This window comes from Equus quagga, chromosome 21 (assembly GCF_021613505.1).
Source record: "Equus quagga isolate Etosha38 chromosome 21, UCLA_HA_Equagga_1.0, whole genome shotgun sequence".
NCBI lineage: Eukaryota > Metazoa > Chordata > Mammalia > Perissodactyla > Equidae > Equus > Equus quagga.
The window spans coordinates 13,034,016-13,056,437 of NC_060287.1; the positions used below are offsets into that span (position 1 = coordinate 13,034,016).

The following is a 22,422-nucleotide window of genomic DNA, read 5'->3' on the forward strand; positions in this document are numbered from 1 at the left end:
CACATTGAGTTTGAGAATCAGTGATTTACGCTGAGAGGAGGAATAAAATGTAAGTCTATTTGGAGATATCTGAATTTTTAAGCATTTTATTAAGATAGCTATCAACTTGTTTATGGTGAATGGGGGATGGTTGCATATTTCCAGAGTGTCTCTGCTTATCTATATGGTTTTCTCCAGTGTGTTCACTATTAAGCAATTATAATTGCACTGTCTAATAGAAATATAATGCAGGCCACATAGGTAACGTTAAATTTTTTAGTAACCACAATAGAAAAGTAAAAAGAAACAGTTGAAATAATTAGAATCTTTATTTTATTTAATACAGAATGTCTGAAACATTATTTCAAACTCTAATCAATGCAAAATTATTAACTAAATATTTTACATTCTTTTTTTACTGACTTGTATTGCATACTTACAGTGCATCTCAGTTTGCAGTAGCCACATTTTAAGTGCTCAATAGCCACGTATTTCTAGTGGTTCCTGTGTTAGACAGTGCAGGTCCATAACCTTAAAATATGGCAATGTATTTATGTGCATATGTAAAAAAAACTGGTGTGTCTATGGGGGGAAATGAGGATAAAACATGAAAATATAAATGAAAGTACCTAGCATAATAAATGCTTGATAGAATATTAAATCTCACTTAATCATACCAGTGTACACACTGTTCTTTGAAAATTTACAGAAGAGCTTAATCACCAGAATTCTATCCCTCTCAGTGGACATTTCTCTATGACCCTACCGAATAACTGTGATTTTTATACAGGAATATATGTCAGATGATTGGGTCTTAAACAGATAAGAATATGGGAAAGTATGTTCTAAAGACAGGAAGTTACATATGAATATGATTTTCTTACATTATTTGGTATATGAGATAATCAGCGAAATCCCAAAGCAAGACAGAATTAATAAAATTCCATCTCTACTCTATGTATCAGTTTTGTCCTAAACAGAGTAGTTCATCCCTTTAAGATTCAGTCTTCCTGTTCTCTGATATCTCTTAGGTCATAACTTATACCACAAACATAGATTTGATTAAGTTAGATGCAACGAAGTGTGAACTGATGCATGACCTTCCCATTGTCTTTCTCTCATTCCCTTCATCCACTTCCATCTTTCAGCTTTTAATTTTGTAAATGAAGATTCTTTTGTTTTAGGATCCCCCTACCCAAGAAGGCTGTTGGAAATGTTCTCAAAGGATAAGAATGCCCCAGGAGTGTTTTACAATTTTTAAGTAGTAAATAATGGTAGCCCAATGCCCCTGAACACACAACTACTGGGTTTGGAACTCTTTTTTCTTTTAGGAGAGTCAGACTTTGATCATATAAATTAAGTGCCGTGTAGTTGTCATTGGGAAATGTGAATTTCTTGATCATAGGCATCTTGTTACTAGAACACCCTCTTAACTATTACAGTTCAATGCAGGAGAAAAATATATGGATGTGGGTTGGTGTGGGCAAAGATCATGTAGTTAGACTTATTTAATCATCAGATTGTTACATCTAGGTAAGTGTTTTCTATTTTTACATTGAATGATCTATTTCTCCTTCCCCTCATTTTAAATAATGAAATGTTAAAAATAAAGTGACCTGATATCAAATTTTTCAGGACATGTTTATCATTGATATGCGTTTCCATTACTACTTACGGACCTGGGTGAACTGTACGTTGGATGTTATCGGAACGGTTTTGGTCATTGTGGGAGCTTTACCACTCTTCATTCTGGGGGTTATTCCTTTGGTTTTCCTCTATTTCGCTATACAAGTAAGTACATGGGTTTTTGTGTGTATTAATAACTTATAAGTTCACAGTCAAATGTAGTTTCAGACCCACTTAACCCACCTGTTAGTCCAGGTTCTCCAAGAAGCAGACTCCAAGAAAGGATTAGATGTACTAGAGAATTATGAGGGGAAATGCCTGTAAAAGATAAAGGAGAGGGAGCAGGAGAAAGTTGAGTGAGGCACAGACAGTGATGCAAGCTTGATCCCCGTGAGGGAGAAGAAGAAAGAAGAAGAATCGGGTAAGAAGAGTCTTGGAGCACAAAACAGTTCCATAAAAGGTTCAGTTGAACGAATGGGAAGTCCACAACCAATGATGCCCATTGGATGCTCCCATGTGTCCCCAGAATGGGGCTACTTTAGTATCCCCTGCCATGCCCAGTCAATGGGTGGGAGCAACCTGTGGGAAAAGTGGCCTCCATGCTAATATCGTAGTGGATCCAGAGGGGCATCAGCTGGGCTGTCAGTCAACTATGCTCCCTGCAGCAGGAGGACTAAGTCATGCATTTTTATGGCCACCGCAAAACCTGCATATTGTTTACATTTTGGCAGAAAGTTACTTGGAAACAGATACTGCCTTTTCGTCCTGCTATCCCAGACATCAGCAAACTACTGCTGGAAGAAATGAACAAATCTTTCATGATACTTATATATCTTTACATTCCAGTGAAAATGTGGTCGACCAATTTTAATTCCACACTTATGTCACTATGAGGCTACAGTGTAAAATGAAATTTCTTAGTACATGTTTTAAATGTAAAAATATTTTGAGGCTCTTTACACAAAGGGATGCAGTTCTTATAATTTAATGCTTTCCGAAAAACCTAAGTTTTTATATTCATGTTGGAGTGTAGTCTACTCAAACCAGAATGTTAAACAGTTTCTCATTTCTACATCTGTGCTATCATTATTCCTCCTATTTCGTGTGTCTTCCCTATGCTCTCTGCCTGTCTAGATCTTACTTTCCTTTCATGGCCTAGGTCATATTCCATTTTCTGTGTGAAGCATTCTCAAGCAAAATAGCTCAGAGATCTTACTCATCCAGGTATTATGGAATTATTATACTGCTAAGTTTCTAGGCTATTTTTTCTAGGAGACCACTAATTGTCTTCTCAATGAGATTGTAAATCCTCTGGGACAGACACTATGTCTTATAGCAAAAGAAAAATAAATCTAGAAAATGAGGGATGGTATTGAGAATCAATTGTATCTGCTAAAACAAGACCCAAAAAACACTTCATGTCATAAATGAAATTTTATGTGATAGTCTTGTGTTTGTTAAACTGTAACAGGATGACCAGGAGTGGAGAAGAGTCTAGAAAACATCTCTTGTTCGGGGAACTGATTGGGTGGGCCCTAAGTATGGATTCAAGAACCTTGAATTCTAGTCACTTTTCTGACTCCTGTGTTTGGCACATCACTTCCCTTTCTAGGCTTCATTTTTTCCCCCTGTAAAAGGAGAGGTTTGCTTTAGATCAGTGCTACTCAAAGAGCGGTCCCTGAACCATGGGCCACACCCCAGACCTGTTGGATCAGAATCTCTGGTTGTACCTCTTAAAGAAAGTAATGTTTTACAAACTGAATACATGCAATTTTTACTTGTTAGTCATACCTTAATAAAGCTGGGGGAAATAAAGCATCTCTCTCAGGGTGGGGTCCAGAAGTCGGTGTTTTAACAAATCCTCCAGCTGCTTTTCACTAAAGTATGAGAAGCATTGATCTAGATCAACGGTTTTTAAACTAAACTCTCTGGACAGTTTCATGGAAGGACTCCAGGGCTTCTGCAATGCATTTAAATGTTACAAAAAGTTCTCAGTGTGTATGCATATGTATGTTTTTCTAGGGGAAGTTGTCTTACCCTTAATCAGCTACTCAGATGGGTCCATGACCCCAAAACTGTAATCCCTGATTTACACAGTCTCTTAAATCCCCTTGCAACCCAAGAATGCCATAGTCCTTTGTATTCTCCAGAGCAATTAGCATAGAGCAGAGCTTGCAAACTGCAAGCTGACAGGCCATGTGTAGCTTCAGATATGTTTTTGCTTAGATTGCTCAGTGCTTTTACCAAAATGAAGACATATTAAAATCAGAGATTTTACATAAAATTTCAGACCCAAATATTTTCCTGAAAAAAATCGCAAGATTGTGGCAAATGTTGATTTTCATTTCCGGTTTGATTTTCATTTCCAGCAATTATCTGGGGCTAATTCATGATGGTCCAGTTAACTCAGGGCATGCTCCCTCCAGTTCTCCATAGTCTCCACCCATCCCAATTGTCCTCAACCCAAGTCAGAGGGGAAGTAGCCAATTATAATGTGACTGTACTGGTGTTTTTCATAGAGAAAAAAATAAAGAAATTTTTTTCTGTAATTATATTTAGTTACAATAATATTATTGTTTATATAGTTGGTCTGCTTCCTTCGTTTAATGGGTTAGCTTCCTGATCATATTTTTAACATATGACAAAGCTTTTTCCATGTTAGGTGCTCAAAAACAGACATTTGAGAGCATTATCAAAGTGAAATTTTGTCCAATTATGTTCTAGTTGTGCTCTCTAGAATATAAGGGTATATTCATTTCCTAGGGCTCCTGTAACAAACTGGGTGGCTTGAAACAACAGAAATCTATTCTCTCACAGTTCTCGAGACCAGAAGTCCAAAATCAAGGTGTCAGCAGTATCAGTTTGTTCTGGACACGCTGAGGGAGAATCTATTCCATACTTCTCTCCTAGCTTCTGGTGGCTGTTGGCAATCCCTGGCATTTTCCTTGACTTGTAGACACATCACTCCAGTCTCGTCTTCACATGGCTTTCTCCTTGTGTCTGTGTTTTCTCTTTTTCTATCTCTTATAGGGACACTCAGCATTGGATTTAGGGTCCACTCTAAATCCAGGATGATCTCATCTTGAGATCCTTAATGACATCTGCAAAGATCCAATTTCCAAGTAAGGCCACATTCACAGGTACTGGGAGCTAGGACTTGGACTTAACTTTTGGGACCACTCTTTAACCCACTGCCTTTTTTCAAACCATTGAAGCAATTTCTGCTACATCCATCAAACTGCCTCTTTCTGTCTTCTGATTAGAGGTACTACGTGGCAAGCTCTCGGCAGATCCGACGGTTGGCAGGAGCATCTCGCTCTCCCATCATTTCACACTTTAGTGAGACTTTATTGGGGGTGTCCACCATCAGAGCATTTGCACATGAACGGAGGTTCATCCAGCAGAACAAAGAGGTGGTGAATGAGAATTTGGTCTGTTTCTACAATAATGTAATTTCAAACAGGTGAGTCATATCAATACATCTAGTTCAGGACCAGTCTCTTCTTTTTTTTCCTCCCCAAAGCTCCCCTAGTACATAGTTGTATATCCTAGTTGTAGGTTCTTCTAGGTCTTCTTTATGGGGCACCACCTCAGCATGCCTCGATGAGCGGTGCTAGGTCCACACCCAAGATCCAAACCAGTGAACCCGGGCTGCCAAAGCAGAGCACACAAACTTAACCACTCGGCCATGGGGCCAGGGCCAGGACCAGTCTCTTCTTACGTATCTTATTCACTGACTTCTGAACAGAAATATTGTTTTGTAATGGCATTTCATCAAATTAAAAAAGAAAAAGATTAGGGGCTGGCCCCACAGCTTAGTGGTTAAGTTCAGCGCACTCCATTTTGGCAACCTGGGTTCGGTTCCCAGGTGGGGACCTACGGCACCACTCTTCCATGGCCATGCTGAGGCCCAGCAGCCCACATACAAAATAGAGGAAGATTGGCACAGATGTTAACTCAGGGCAAATCTTCCTCGAGCAAAAGGATGAAGATTGGCAGAGATATTAGCTCAGGGTAAAACTTTCTCAGCAAAAAGAAAAAAAAGAAAGATTAAAGCTTTAAATATTTCTAGTATTTAAAATATATTTAAGTTAAATTACATCTATTTATATTCATATAAAAAGTATGAATATAAGGTCCCAAGTTTTTCAAAAGTTATATAGGATGCTATTAGAATTACTAATGATAAGACTCTATGTTGTATTTTATGTTTGTGGAATATATTTTATTGGCATAGATTATTTATAATATTTTGAATTTGAAGTTATTATTTCACATAAAGGAGAAAAAATGAAATATTAAGTTGTAGTGGAGCACATTTTAACTTTTAGAGACTAATTTTATCATATAACAAAGCACGTAATTGGAGAGGTAATTGATTTTCCAATAGGATTTTAAAACAGTGCATCATTTTAGCTGGTCTTCTTTCCTTTTGATTTTTAATTCTGATTAAGTTCTAAAGCACAGTTCTGCAAAGTAAAGCGTATTTTCATGCCGAGGAATCCTTTAATCTATCATCATTGCAATGATCCTGTGTTTGATTGAGTTCTAAGTAAGTGAGGAAAAAATAAAGCAGCTCTTGATGTTTACTTCTCCATTTCCCAGAGGAGAGTTCATGCTAAGTGCACCAAAACTTTTGCATCTCAGTTCAGAAATACATCCCATTGTTCCAGGTGGCTGTCTGTGAGACTTGAATTTCTTGGCAACTTAATGGTGTTCTTCGCTGCACTGCTTGCTGTGCTGGCTGGCGATTCTATAGATTCAGCAATAGTTGGTTTGTCCATATCCTATGCCCTAAATGTAAGTAATAATGATTTTGTGGTATGTGATACGCTTACAATCTAATTAATTAAACTCTTCTCCTTTGCCTGTCTGAATTATAGGTTGTATTAACTAAGTCATGAGAGACAAATCTGGATGACCCTGGAGGCTCGTTTCTTCCTCTCTTTTCCTACTAGCAGGAAGCTGGCTCAGCAGTTCTAAGTTAGCTCACAGAAAGAACAGACTGTTAGCCAAGTCTGAGTGCTAGCAGACCAGGAAGCTCCTGCTGATGCTAAGTAACCCACAAGTGTCCTGTAGCTTTATAGAGGGTAACAGGAGTAGGGCCCCTCTCCACTGTGGCCTGTCCATCCAGCTTGCCCAGCCTAAGCAAGGAGATAATGCAAGCTCTGGGGAGAGTGTGTGCTCTGCTTCTTCTTTGCTTGCAGGTTTTTCCCTATAAGCCCTATTTTATATTACACGGCAAAGTACTAGTGATATGAGTGTGTTCATGCCCCCTATGTAAAACAGAAAATCCCTTAAACTGATTAATGTAATTCCACATTATTCAAAAGAAAAGTCTAGATGATTTGGGTACATGCCCTTAATCCCTTATCCAAAACCCTTGAGGCCTGTTGCATTTCAGATTTCAGAATTTAGGCTTCTAGAAAGGAAATATGGTACACAGACACATTCAGGGCCTGGGGCAGAACCCCATAATGGAACTACTCGTTCTGCAGTGAACTATGTGAAAGTACACCTAAGAGAGTTAAATAAGCACTTTAAAGAGCCCCACGTCGGCTGAAGTCAGGTTGACCATCAAATGGTTTAGTACCAAACTCAAGAAAAAACTGAATTGTCTGCCAGGGTTTTTTTGACTTTCAGAATTAGGTTTGAATCACAACCTTGGAGAACTTATATTTGGGGATAGGGTGAGAAGAGAGTAGCGTTTAAAAAAAAAAAGGAGACAAGGGTAGTCAGAAAGTTAGGAGAATCCTCCTTCTGATGGAAGATAGTGACGAATGCCAAAGGCAACATTTTGCACAATTTTTTTTCTCATTTAGGATGTACATTTCTTGACGCGTATCCCATCAATCTTAATATTCATCATTCCTTACACCAAGTATGGACTCCTTTAATATGTGTCAAACTGTATTCATTCTATCTTCTGCCGATTAACCATTATTTATGATATTCATGAGTTTAGTATACTTAAAGAAACATATATGCGTGTATATGTATAAATGTGCTTACTTCTAAAGTTGTTAAATAATCAGAAGAGATAAAATATATGAAAACTCAGAAAAATGAAACCTTATGAAGTATTATGCGTATTACGTAAAAAAACTGAAGAACATTCATTAAACTCTTAGGGATTTTTTTCCCTCCAGATTACTCAATCACTGAATTTTTGGGTAAGGAAAGCATGTGAAATTGAAACCAATGCAGTTTCCATTGAAAGAGTTTGTGAATATGAAAATATGGATAAAGAGGTAAGCATTCCTAAATAATCAATAAATGGATGCAGGATTAAGATATGGTAATGCACCATGATTTGACATTAAAAAAAAAGATAAATTTTAAGTAAAACCTGCACTTCCAAATTCATGTTGTAATAGTCAGCATTTCAATGAAATCAAAACGCAACCTAGGGGCCGGCCCCATGGCCGAGTGGTTAAGTTTGCGTGCTCCGCTGTGGTGGCCCAGGGTTTTGCTGGTTTGGATCCTGGGCGCGGACATGGCACCACTCATCAGGCCACGTTCAGGCGGCGTCCCACATGCCACAACAGAAGGACCTGCAACTAAGGTATACAACTGTGTACCCGGGGGTTGGGGGGGATAAAGCAGGAAAAAAAAAAAACCCAATCTATTGTAAAATACACCGTTATTCTATATATCACTAAAGTAGAAAAAAAACCCTCACTGCTAATTAAATTAGGACAGTCCATAAATTATAAGATACATCCCTGTTTCAGTTATGTCATAAAAATGAAATATGATCACCTGTTTTTAAAAGGTACAGTGGTTTTTCCTCTATCAATGTTGAGTAAAATATGCAACCTAAGATTATAACTTTGGGAGGATTTTACATTGAGAAAAGTGTCCTATTATAGTCATCTCATAATTATTTAAATCTGATTATGCAATTTTTAAATTAGCTACATTGTTATTGCTTATACCTTCTGTTCCAACTACTCATCATTAGCATCTCTGTGGATGGGAAGGAGGAGAATAAATCAGTCTGTTTTGTTCCCTTTAATTAACTATAATTTGGGAGGGAGAAGAATTCGGCTACTGACAGAGTATAATATTTGAGTTATCTGCATATTTTACTAATCTGGGCCACTTCTGCCTCTCAGTTTCATGAATTAACAGAGCAGATGTTAAAGGTGACTTGAATTTCTGTAATCTTCAATCCACCTATAAAGGTATCTAAATATTCGTGAAACATTCCTCTTTTGCTCATAACTTTGAGGAAGACGTGCCCCTCATCCAAATAAAAGCCTAAATGTTTGTATTTTGGTAATAGCCCTTTATGTCTTCTCTCAGACCTTGCTCCATTAACCACGCCCTCTAATTCCTACATCTCCGCACCCCGACCCCCGATCCTCTCAGCCTGTAAATATGCCAAAATGTTTTCTGCATCCTCCAACTCCTACCTGAACTGCGAATCTCCCTCTAGATTCTTCCCTAGGTCTTACTTCCTTTTTCATACAAATTTCATGAAAGAATAGTGTATCTTCACAACTTCCGGTTACCAATATTCAGCTTGCTCAGCCCATTGCCATGTGATGACTGATATAAAATTGTATTGTTTTCTCTATTTTCTAAATTTTTTGCTATTACTATATATTCTTTTCATATTGAAAAAAGATAATAAAGTATGTGTGTACACTCACACACACACGTTTTAAAAAAAAATCACCTTTGTGTAATTTGAAGCAAGTTGTGACAGATACTATTGCAAAAACTCTTTATGTAGAAGAAATAAATTTGTCCAGTTAACCCTATTCACCCCTTTATAGCCCCATTTCTCTGCTCCTCTTTACAGCAGAATTCTTTGGAATAGTTGCCTGTACTTGCTGTCTCTAGTTCCTCTTTTCTCATTCTTTTTTGGACCCTCTCCAAATAGGCTTTAAATCCCACCACGTCATTGAACCTGCCCTTGTCAAGATCATCAGTGGTCCCCAGTGAGTCCTCACTCTACCTGACCTATCCTTTGACACTAGTGATCACTCTCTCTCGTGAAAACTCTTCGCTTCACTGTCCAGGCACTGTACTCTTGTGTGCGTTCTCCCTCCTACTGTTCCTCCAGTGTTCCAGCTGGGCCCCGTCTCCGGTCCTCAGCATATATAGCTAGTTCCCTTTGCCTGTAAAGCTCTTCCCCTGATATCCACAGGGCTTGTTTCTTCATCAGGTCCAATCAAACCTTTCCTAACCACCCTACTTAAAATGACACCACGTCTGCTAATCTTGTGTATTTCCTGTCTTCCAAAGCTTTGTAATCATCTAACATTCTCCATATGCTATGTGGTTCTTTCTGTCTCTCCTCACCAGCATGCATGCTTCCTAAGGGCAAGAATTTTTATTGTTATTTTTTTTGCTTACTGCTGAGTCTCCAGCAAGTAAAGCACTGACTGGCACAGTAAATACTCAGTATTTGGGGAATGAATGAATGACAAACTGTCCTCACCTCAGCTAAAATTTCAGGCAGGTTGCTCTCAGCTCCTTTATAGGGTTTTAGAAGATTTTTCTTAAAAACTTGGTGGGAGATGGGCAGCCTTTTATTCTAATTTTATTTCTAAATTTATTTCTAATATTTTCTTCTAAATAGATGAGAAGTTTTATGTTAGTAATATTTCAAACTATTTTCAGAAAATCATAATATCTATAAAGGTTGTTTTTTATCGCTTTTGTTTGAGAATTTGCGTGAGAATTATTTTTTCAGAGGGAAAGATATGTTGTTATTGTAATTAGAGTTTAAAGAATTTTTTTTGTTTTAAGGCGCCCTGGATAATGTCTAAAAGGCCTCCATCACAATGGCCCCATAAAGGAGTAGTGGAATTTATTAATTATCAGGCTCGATACCGAGATGACCTTGGTTTAGCATTACAAGATATCACTTTCCAGACTCACGGGGAAGAGAAGGTACCATATATATTTCATAAGTTTCACTTTCCCTTTTATATGAATGCATTCATTGTTAAGGCCAAAGATAATATGGTATTGAGTATAAGTTGGTCTTTGGTCAAATTTTATATAAAAGTAATAAAGATATGTGCAGAATAAGTTTTACCTCTATAACTAAAAAATGTATTTTTTAAATCTCTCACAATCTATTGTGGAACATTATTTTAGTATTTTTTCAGCTTTATTGAGGTACAATTAATAAAAATTGTCTATATTTAAGGTTTACAAAACAATGGTTTGATATACATATGTATTGTGAAATGATTACACGATCCAGCTAGTTAGATACCAGGAACCAAATAGTTACCAGGAATTTTTTTGGGTGTGGTAGGAACACTTAAGATCTACTTTCTAGGGGCTGGCCTGGTGGATCCTAGGTGCAGACATGGCACCGCTTGGCAAGCCATGCTGTGATAAGAGTCCCACATATAAAGTAGAGGTAGATGGGCACAGCTGTTAGCTCAGGGCCAGTCTTTCTCAGCAAAAAGAGGAGATTTGGCAGTAGTTAGCTCAGGGCTAATCTTCCTCAAAAAAAAAAAATCTACTTTCTTAGCAAATTTCAAGTATACACTATTATTAACTATAATCACCATGCTATTGTTTATATCCTCAGAATTTATTCATCTTATAACAGAAAGCTTGTACCCTTTGACCAATATCTCCCCATTTTCCCCACCCCTCAGCCCCTAGTAACCACTGTCTACTCTCTGGTACTATGAGTTTGACTTTTTGAGATTCCCCATTTAAGTGAATTATACAGTATTTGTCTTTCTCTGGCTTATTTCATTTGACATGATGTCCTCTAGCTTCATCCATGTTGCCACAAATGGCAGAATTTCTTTCCTTTTTATGGCTGAATAATATTCCATTATATATATATATTTTTCTTTATTCATTTGTACCGAAGCAAACACTTAGGTTGTTTCCATATCTTGGCTATCATGAATAATGCTGTAATGAACATGGGAGCACCGATTTCTCCTCGAGATACTAATTTCATTTCCTTTGGGTATACACCCAGTAGTAGTATACTTTATTCTTAGTTCCTCTATTCAGTGAAGTACAACAATAAGACAATAAGCTAATAGTTACCTAAAATACAATGAATCCATAGGAAAGAATATTTGTACAGTCAACAACATCATCTTTTCCAAGAATGTTAGTGAGATGGAAAAATACTTGAGATGTCATTTAGTTAATAAAAGCTATGTGCAAAACTGTTGAAAGTATATCAGTTTTGTGTTTTAAAAAGCAAGCAGATATACATATTAGCAAAAATACTAGAGGAATAGTTATAAAATATAAATAGTGATTCTCTCCAGGTGATGGGATTTGGGATAATTTTTACTTTCTTCAATATTTTTTACCACACTTTTCAAAATGTTTTATAAAAACACATTATTTCCCTAATAAGAAATTTACAAATACATAAAAGTAAAAAATAAATTAACAACAATGTCCTACTTTCCCTTTTTCAGACACCTGTCTTTTTTAACCCCAAACATTTGTTTTTCTAACCCCCTAGACCAGGTCCACTGCAGCGACATCAAGGATGGCAATATGTTTGGAACAAATGAAATCATTGTGGGATTTTGATTACCCCAATTAATTCAACAGATTCCTGGTTTTTCTGATGTAGTTTCTCAGATTTAAAATTTGAGATCTTTTATTAGGACAAACCAGCCGCCTTCATGTTCTCTCTGTCTAACGTTCCTATTAACACGAGGACACGAATCAGCACCCAGAAGAGACTGCTGTTGTTCTCACGGCCAGAGGAACATGTTCCGTCACTGGGATGTTTATGACAAGCTGATTATTCTGCCCAGGAATCCAAGATCCTCAGACATCATCCATGGCCACCCTCCATAGTTTTAATGCAGAAGTTGTTTTAATACCAAGGAAATTTGGAGGCATTCCTTTAGACTTTTTAGCTTATCTGGCAAAGGGTTCTAAGCCCCTTTGTTTGTTTCTTGTTTGTTTGTTTGGGGAGAGGAGGTGGGAGAAAGAAGCCTCCTTTTGAAAGGAGAAAAACCACCCCATTATCAGTGTCTCCTTTCCCGGAACCCTCGCTGACTAGTCCAGGGATGGTTCCGGGATGACCTGCTCCTCCTGGGGCTGCTGGTGTGTTCTTGTTAGGTGGTAACTAAATTACCAAAAACTAGGGGAAAACACACACATTAGCCCAGACCTTTCCAGTGAGTAAGGAGTGTCTAGATAAAGACTGATCCTTAGAAGTCACATTACATCTTCCATGCCAGTCAAAGTTATTCTAGTTGGCAAAATTAGATCATAGCTGACCTGACACCTAATGTATTTTGTCATTGCAAAGGCCCTGTTCCCTTTCAAAAAGTACTGTGGGAACCGTTTATGATCATTTCGTTACAGATTGGAATTGTGGGAAGGACTGGAGCAGGCAAATCAACACTATCAAATTGCTTATTTAGAATTTTGGAGAGATCAGGAGGCAAAATTATTATCGATGGAATTGACATATCAACTATTGGACTTCATGACCTTCGAGGCAAACTCAATATTATTCCACAGGTAAAGACTTTTTGCCAGTAGTCTTTCTCAACTTTCTCCAGGTGAACTTTTTTTTTTTTGATGTGTTCCTTCCAAGCATATAAATTCATTTTTGGAAGCCAAATCATTTAAAATGTATTATGAAAAATTGCTTTGTAATTGAATCCCATTAAATGCTCTTACTCTAAAGCCTTTTCATGAGTGCACTTATCTATTTGAAAAACTGGCATATCACTTTGCAAGTTTCCTTCATAATAGTAAACGCAAGTAAAATTCAAATGAAGAAGTCAGACTGAAACACATTGGTATTTTTCAAAAGGAAAAAAAAATACTGAGGGTTTTGCTTAGTTGGTAGTTTGAGTGTAGGATTTTGACTCTTGACTTGAAGTTTAAAAACATTTTAAAAAAACTGAAAAGAACGATAATTCAGTTACATCTTTTTTCTCAAGTCCTTTGATTTTTCAATCTGTGGCATCAAAAGAACTTGATCGTTAACAAGTATGCAAATTGGCTCAAGAACATGCCTCTACAGTCAAAGATGACTCATTCAGTTGAGTTTCAGAGATTTAGGCTGAGCATTTTTGAGGTATCTTTTGTATTATCTTCTAAAAGTCTCTTAAGATACCATCATCTCTTTGTCATATTCTTTAAACATATACTTGTATTTGTGATTTTCCTTCAAAACAAATTTGAGTAAAATCTAGAATTCTGGCAGGGAAGAAATGTAGTGGAGAAAAGAGACATTTGTCATTCCTTTCTTATAAGTAAATACAGGCGCAGTAAAATGTAGTTTCACCAAGCATATTGGCATATTGGAAAGAGCGTGGATTTGTTCTGTTTGAATTCCACTCAACCACTTGCCTCTGGGTGACCTTGGACAAGAGCTCTTTGGAACCTCCAGTTCACTGTCTGTAACATGGGGATATTGACTTCCATTCTCCTGGGCTGGTGTGCTGATTGACAATATTATATACATATTATATTTTATATTTATTTTATTCTATTGTATAATACATCCTTGACTGAATGGCAGCTATATTATCATCATTGTTATTGTGGTTGTTGTTGACATTGTTAATAAGAGGAGGATAAAGAGAATCAGGAAGCTTTTAATGATTTAATCTGAATTCCAGTTTATTCGGATTCTCTTCTGCTTTTGTTTTAAATATAAAATGAATTTGATAACTATTTAGGTTTGACCATTTGCTTTTTCCTTATTTATTTTCTGAGTCTGATTTTTTAACAACATGCATTTATGCCTCATGTGACAGTAGGATTACCGGTGACTATTTTATTCTCTAGGATCCTGTTTTATTTTCTGGAACCCTGCAAATGAACCTGGATCCCCTAGACAAGTATTCTGATAGCGAGCTGTGGGAGGTGCTGGAACTGTGTCACTTAAAAGAATTTGTTCAGTCCCTTCCCCGGAAGCTGCTGCATGAGATTTCAGAGGGTGGGGAAAACCTCAGGTAAGCTGCTAAGAACCGAGCACATTATTCATTCCAGGCTCTTTAGAAACTTGACTTGGCCTCAAGGGGAAATGGCTCCCGAGCCCAAAGGACCTTGTTTGGTCTGTTCAAAGCACACCCTTGCTGATGCCCTCTAGCGAAGAAGAACAAGGAATAAAATGGTAACCACTGGCTGGGAAACCGCTGGTGAAGGGAAAGAAAAGGAAGAATGCAGTATGAAAACTCACTATTTAATTGAATCTTCTTTTGTAAAGACTCCTACTCTAATGGCCTTCTTCCTAAAAAAAATGTGGTAAGGGCTCCTTTTTCCTCCTGGCTGTTTGAGGTCTTAGGACAGTCCCTTTGTGTGATCAGAGACTTAAGGAAAGTGAGCTGGATGCCCTCAAACCTGCACTGCACACCTCATCCTTGATTACTCTCCCCGTCCCTTTCTCTTTCTGTGACATTGGCCTCCTTGCTATTTCATGAATATGCCAGGCCAGCTGCCTGACCGCCTTAGGGATTTCGAATATGCTGTTCACTTTGCCAGGAATGTTTCCACCAAAAATGTGCCTGGCTCACTCTCCACATCCTTCAGGCCTTGAAGGAAAAGGCAAGTTCTCAGCGAGGATTTCTTTGGCACACCTATCTAAAATGTCCACCCCACACTCACGCTTTACACCCTCCCTTTCTGTGTGTTTGAATTCTTTTTACTATGCATTTTGCTCATTTATCTTGTTTATTTTTTCTGTCTCCCTCATGAGAATGTAAATTCCACACAGACAAAGGCTTTTGTCTGTTTTGTTCCTTGCTCTATTCCCAGAACTTGGACAAGTGTCTGGCATATGGCAATTACTCAATAAATGTTTCTTGAATAAAAGAACGAGTGAGTGTGTGGGTTAGAAATTGAATAACAATATAAGCCAAATTTTAGAACAGGAAATGTGTGACTATGAAGTCCGTTGTCGAAATTATTTTACTACTGTTTTCAACAGCGTTGGACAACGACAGCTCATTTGTCTTGCTCGCGCTTTGCTTCGAAAAACAAAAATTCTCGTCTTGGATGAGGCAACGGCCTCCATTGATTTTGAGACCGATAACTTGGTGCAGACCACAATCAGGAAAGAGTTTTCCGATTGCACCATCCTGACGATTGCTCACAGACTGCACTCTGTCATTGATTCAGACAGGTAGGCTTTATTTGTTTTCAGAAAGAAAACAAATCTATGTATCTCTACAGAGACAGCTATCGAACATCCTAAACACACTAATTACTTGTCGCTAACAAAGAATGGTATCTGTGCCAAGAGATAGAAAATTGTCCCTAATAGTATGGAAGATATTTCCCAAAATAATTAGAGGAATATGCTAGTGCTAAAAGAATATTAGAAAACTTGATATATTTCCTGAGTTCAGCAGTACCTGTGTTTCGTAGTGGCGTAACTCACACAGTAATTTAAAGCTGACATTGGCAAGAACAAAAAGGGTGAACTGGAAAACTGATTCTAGGTTACCTGACTGGATTCTTTTCACATTGCAGGGTGCTCGTTCTAGACTCCGGAAGGATTATAGAATTTGAAACACCTCGGAATTTGATATGCCAGAAAGGGCTCTTCTTTGCAATGCTAACAGAAGCTGGAATAACACAGGACTCAGGGACAAAAAAATAATTTTAGCTGTATGTTGATTACACTGAATAAAAAAATAGACTAGTATTTAATAAAATAATGACAGGGAGAAATGCATACAGGCAGGCCCCTGGCTACACGCTGGCACGAATACCAATAAGCACCATTGTTCTAACCATCCTGGGCTGGACCCAGCCTTCTCTCTTCCAGCCATGCCCTCTGGAATATCTACCTTCTCCACATTGCCCAAAGTGCTCAATGCCACTTATCCTTAAGTCTTTTCCTTTGTTCAGGAGTCACCTGCTCCAGGAAGCCTTCCCTGGTTTCCCCCTCTCCTTTCCAGTCTGGCCTCCCTACTCTTTTTCTGTGCTCTCACAGGCCCCGTGTGCATACATTTATCTCGGCAGTGACCATAAGCTATTTTCATTCTTTTAGTCTGTCTCCTCATTAAAGCTACGTGAAGGCAAGTGCCCAGTTTTAGTCTTCTTTGCATGTTAGGTTCCTAGCATAGAGATTTTCATATAGTTGATACCCAGCAAATGTTTGTAGAGTGAATGACTAGGCATTTTAGAGTAATATGATACAGGTACTTATACATATATATCATATGTGTCGAGCAGTATAATTTAATACAGTATGTTAAATTATGAAGGAATCACAGCAAAAATATTGAGTTATTCAGCTGCCTTTTGGAAATAGTAATTATATACTAACTGAATGTTATAGTGTGCCTTATTGGAAAATAATATTTGAAAACATTTTTACTATTTACTTTGAGTCAAAACCAATATTTTCTATGGAACATCATTTTTTGGCTGGGTTAACCTCAATGGGTTATGTATCAAATGGTATATATTCACAAGAAGATGGTTGTAGTACTAATTATATTTTGAAGGGCTTTTCATTTAGTAGTTTTATGTATAAAAGCAACATTATTTCTCTGAATTGCCCTTCAAATTCGAAGTATTCAAATTTCAACGGTATTTTCCTTTCAAGATGATTTTAATAAAATATTTTAACATGTTCTTTAAGATCCATGAACCGTTTCTTTCATCCTTCTTTCCTCCTTCCTATGCAATAACCTTGCTTTATCCCCCAAGGGTATTTACGAAAAGTTGCCTTAAATTAAAAAACACTGTATTATCTAAAGCTTCCTCCCATTCGAATGGAAGCTACTTGAAGTATTGTCCTGTCTTTACATCCCTGAAGTGCCTACTACTCTTTTACTCATTACTCATTTTAAACATTGGGTAAATGTCTGTTGAATTCCATTAAGAAAAGGATCTACATATTTTATTAATATCAGTTAAAAGATTTTAGTCTTGTTATGCCTATAGTTTTAGTAAATCAATCAGAGAAGCTGCTGGAACTTAAAAATCTAATGGGAAATCAACAGTAGTCTGGATAAATTGTGGTATATTCAACAACGGAATTCTAGACAGCTAAGAGAATGAATGTACAACAGATACCGGCAACATCAGGGATGAATTTCACAAACATAACGTTGAATGAAAGAAGCCAACCACAAAAGAATGCTATTATATGATTCCATGATTCTATTTGTACATACCCTTGGTAGGGGGAGGGGTATTGATTAAAAGGGTGAAAAGGGTGAACAGGTGGACTTGTGGGATAATGGTTATGATCTATTTCTTGATCTAGGTCTGAGTATTGGTTCAGTTTGTGAAAATTCATCAAACTGTATACTTAGGATATGTACAATTTTGTATATATGTGTATAAATATATATACCCACACATATATATAACATATACTTAAAGAGTAAAAAGAAAGCAAAAATAAAATAAGCAAAAAATGACTAAGCCCAAATTACTGGAAGATAATTTTATTGTGCTTTAAGAAATTAATATTTCATTCTCATTTCAATTATGTATATTAAGCTTGTTCAATCGCTGTGCAGGATACTCAAAATGACTGCATTACAGAGTAGTATATTTGAATTTATAAAAACACATTTATTCAAGGGTTCATTTGTTTAAAGATTGTAACTTCAAGGGGGCCACCCTGGGGGCATAGTGGTTAAGATCACTCCCTCCACTTCTGTGGCCTGCGGTTCAGAGGTTCATATCCTTGGTGCAGACCTAGCACTGTTTGTCAGGCCATGCAGTGGAGGCATCCCACATAAAATAGAGGAAGATTGGCACAGGTGTTAGCTCAGTGACAATCTTCCTCAAGCAAAAAGAGAAAGATTGGCAACAGATGTTGGCTTACGGCCAATCTTCCTCACACACACACACACACACAAAAGATTGTAACTTCAAAACAGATTAAAAAATAATGATTATAATTTCACTTTGCAGAAATATTTACCTCAGCTGAGAGAAGGAAAATTCTAAGCATCGTTAAGTTGAATTCTTTTAGGATAATGAGAATATTTGTTGAAAGCTCACCATATGCCAAGTAAAGTGCAAAGCATTTGAGTCATTTATTACTTTCAATTCTCACTAAAGAATATAAGCAAGGCATTATTATCCACTCCATTTTACCGAAAATGATTGATAAGATTCCGAGAGGATCTTGGCCAATAAAATGCAAAATCCAGGTTCACATAACTAGAAAACTGATGATGCTCTTTCCAGTTCTCTACCAAGGTGTCTCATTCTTAGAAAAGCACCTTGGGCACTGGCCCTGTGGTCGAGTGGTTAAATTTGCACACTCCACCTCGGCGGCCCAGGGTTTTGCGAGTTCAAATTCTGGGCACGGACATGGCACCACTCATCAAGCCATGCTGAGGCAGCATCCCACATGCCACAGCTGGAAGGACCCACAACTAAAAATATACAACTATGTCCCGGGGGGCTTTGGGGAGAAAAAGGAAAAGTAAAAATTTTTTTTTTAAAAAAAAGAAGAGCGCCTTAAAAGGAGTCTGTACTTCAAGAACGAGTGAGAAGAATTTTAAAGCAATAGCTTTGTAGGCATAGTAAATGGAATTAAAGCTTGAGGATGGGGTGCTTCTTCAGATATAGTATTAGTTTGAATCATACGAAACAGCCATTTTTGTAGGTCAAAAAATGGTTGAATAGTGGCAATTTCATATACTTTTAAATACAGCTTCGATATCAAACTTGAAATAAAGAAGATGTTAAGAAGATGTAATGCTGTATTTTAACACACACACAAATAATAAATAGTTCCACCTGAGCTAGAGGGCCTTTCTTTAGAAAAAATAACCCAGAAAACTAGAAGAAGAAAATATTATAGTACTTCAAAGAGTTGAGGATCTCGAGAAAATTTTCCTATGTTAAAATCTCAACTCCACCACTCTCTAGTTGTGGAAATTCAGGCAAGTTAACTTACTTCTCTGGGCTTATTTGGGAGTAATAATTCTATCTACCTCCTAGGGGTTTTTTAAAAATTAAATGATGTAACACAACACTTAGGAGAGTATCTGGCATATAGAAAGCATTCAATAATATGTTTTCTATTATTTAAATACCAACAGTCATAACTCCTTGTAATTGTAGTCTCATATTTATAATGAGAATCACGTCATGGGATATGCTATTAATTAAGCAAAAAGGACAAAATGTTTATGAAAGTCTGTTCTACACACAGCAACTTTGGGATAACTGGAGATTAAAATAAGACATGGTCTCCGGTGGCGCACGATATGATCTAAGTGGGATTAAGTGAATTTGAGAAGGCAGCAGTCAAGGCAGATCTCCTAGCTCCTTCGAGTTGCCCTAGGTCCCACTTTTCGAGCTGTCATTTCCCAAGCAAGTGGACCGCCTGTAGATACAGCAATCAGGACTTCCAGCTATACTGTGAGCCATATTTCTCTAAATCTTGTTATGAAAATGAAGACTATCTCAGTAGTTCATGCGACTGCTATGCCGCTGGGTTAATGAGGCTGATCTAATAGGCATGAACTGAGGAAAGGCTGACTGGCTTCTCTTGTTGATGATTGCTAACCAGGTAACCAGAGATTTTCACTTGTTATTTACAGACAGACCAGTCAGAGCACATGATTAGTTATCACAATTGATCAAAGATAGGAAGCTTTTGTTTATCTCACGAATGTAGCACAAAGAGCAAAATAAAAATGAATAGGCATAGGCGTAAAATGTAAAAATATATCATAAATTGAAAAATATTTGTGGTATTTATAAAAATACTTGTGAGAAATTTGAAAAATATTTGCTCCAAAATGTATAGAAGGAAAATGATGCATATGCATTTTTTGTGTGCCAAGGGAAGTGATACAGGATCAATTTTTGAATTCGTGTTTATAAAACTCAGCTCATCATTAATACACTTGTGAATGATTATAGGTTTACAGCTATTTTTCAACTCTGATAAACATAGTACAAAATGTAGCATGACTGACCAAAGAGTAAGACTAAAATGACTGATTTGTTGGAGTGCAATGGGAACTAGGGATACATTAATACAACTTCAGTCACCACCAATCCCCTCTGAACATCTTGCTTCTGGCTTTCTATTCTGAGCTTTTGTGCAACAATTTCCAGGTATTACTGGGCAACCTTCTGCTTTCCCTGTATTGCCACATCTGATTTTACAGAGGTAATGGATGAGAATGGATGTTGGCCCATGATGTGTAAGGTCTTGAAAACTGTTGTTTCTTATATTTTGTCCAATTTTTTAGTTGGATCAGTTCCTTTCTATTCCATCTTGGCCAGAAGCAGATGTCCAACAAATGGTAATTTGACAAAATGTTTAACCACACAGTAAAGGTCATAAGTTTGAAAGGACAATAAAGAAAAGAAGGAAAAAAAAGAAGTGTTAACTGAGGGGCTTAATTTTCTCAGGTAGAAAGAAATCCCAAGGTACAGAGGACAGCCAGGTAGAGGCACCAGAAACCACTGGGCTGCTTCTATCTGTTGCTCAACTCTCCATGTTGTTTGGAAGTTGCAAATCCACTGCTTTATCTCCAGCATCATGTCTGTATTCCAAGAAAGGAATGGTGAGGAGCAAGACGTGTATAATCCAAATGTGTAAACTTAAACAAAAAATCTGTGGTTTCTACCAAGTTTTTATGCTTACATTTCAGTGGTCAGAATTATATCATGTAGCCATCCCTAGCTGCAAAGGAAGCTGGGAAATAGTTTGTAAAGTAGGGGATGTTGCTGCTCCAAAAACACTGGGGTCTGGAAGTAAGAATGAATAGAAAAGATATTGGATTAGCATTTAGCAGGCGCTACCACAACTACTTTTAGCCACAATCATTTTCAACCATGACAAAATTATCCTAGTTAAGCAACTTGGGAGACAGAGGAAGGGTAGTAATTACAACTAGTAATTGAGACCTAATTTTCAGTTTCCAATACTGTATAGGCCATGTTAGACAATTTAAGGTGAATGGATGAACTCTTAGGAGAAATATGTGTGTGTTTATGTTATATAAAAAAGAATCCAGTTTTTTTTGAAGCGGCAACATCCTCTACTTTAAATATATTTATAAAGTTACCAGTGTTATACTATTCAATATTTTAGGTCTTTTAGGTAAGCCAAATAAGTTAACAGTTAAGTCAATAATATGGCACTTCTGCCACGTGCCGCTCATTAGCAGTGAGTCATCAAATCTTGCCCAAATTCAAGGGAAGAGCACGACACAAGGAGGTGAATACCAGGTCAGGATCACTGGAAGCTATGCTAGAGGCTGCCTATCTCAGTGGGGCACTGCATGTGTTTGTTAAATGAAATAAATATGGAAGTGTCACTATATTCCCTCATATGTTTGAGTACCTCAACAATGGTAGTTACAATAACTATGAATCACAGGAACTAGTATTGGAGAGAGTCAAGTCTACTGTCTTTATTTAAGGGCTCATTTGAAGACTACGTTAATTTAAGGGCTTATTTGAAATAGACTACATTAATCAAATGAATCTTTTAAAAAGTTAATGTTGAGTTTTTGTCCAAAGAATATGACAAACTATTAGAAAATTATAAAGTATTAACCATCAACCAAAGGATTACGGGAGTCTATTATGCAGGATCACTTACTAACTAGATTAGTTTAGGTCTTGGCTCCATTATAGTCAAAAACCATGAGCTGGAATTCAGAATTCTGGAGATACTGTTCATGTGATAAAGGAACTGTCACTTCTAGTTTAGGGAAACAAGTAGAAAAGTACAGAAGCAATCCCAGAGAGTCAGGGTGCAGGGAACTAGGCAACAGCTGCTGAGGTCATGCACCATGAGCATCAGATCAGCATTGTCCTCACTTTCTTGCTTATATACCTCAAAAATGTACTCCAGTCTAGTCCTGAATGGAAAATAAACAG

General features: G+C 37.3%; 1 protein-coding gene across 1 annotated transcript in view; it reads left to right on the plus strand.

Annotated features, from left to right (window-relative positions):
- Positions 1-17,163, plus strand: part of LOC124231256 (multidrug resistance-associated protein 1-like) — an 81,983-nt gene extending 64,820 nt beyond the window's left edge. The window contains exons 20-28 of the mRNA XM_046647939.1: positions 1,615-1,770; positions 4,869-5,068; positions 6,279-6,405; positions 7,755-7,856; positions 10,369-10,512; positions 12,940-13,098; positions 14,380-14,546; positions 15,521-15,715; positions 16,066-17,163. Of these exons, the coding sequence (XP_046503895.1) occupies positions 1,615-1,770; positions 4,869-5,068; positions 6,279-6,405; positions 7,755-7,856; positions 10,369-10,512; positions 12,940-13,098; positions 14,380-14,546; positions 15,521-15,715; positions 16,066-16,195 (1,380 nt within the window). The 3' untranslated portion in view covers positions 16,196-17,163. The remainder of the gene's footprint in view (positions 1-1,614; positions 1,771-4,868; positions 5,069-6,278; positions 6,406-7,754; positions 7,857-10,368; positions 10,513-12,939; positions 13,099-14,379; positions 14,547-15,520; positions 15,716-16,065) is intronic.
- Positions 17,164-22,422: the final 5,259 nt, after the last annotated feature.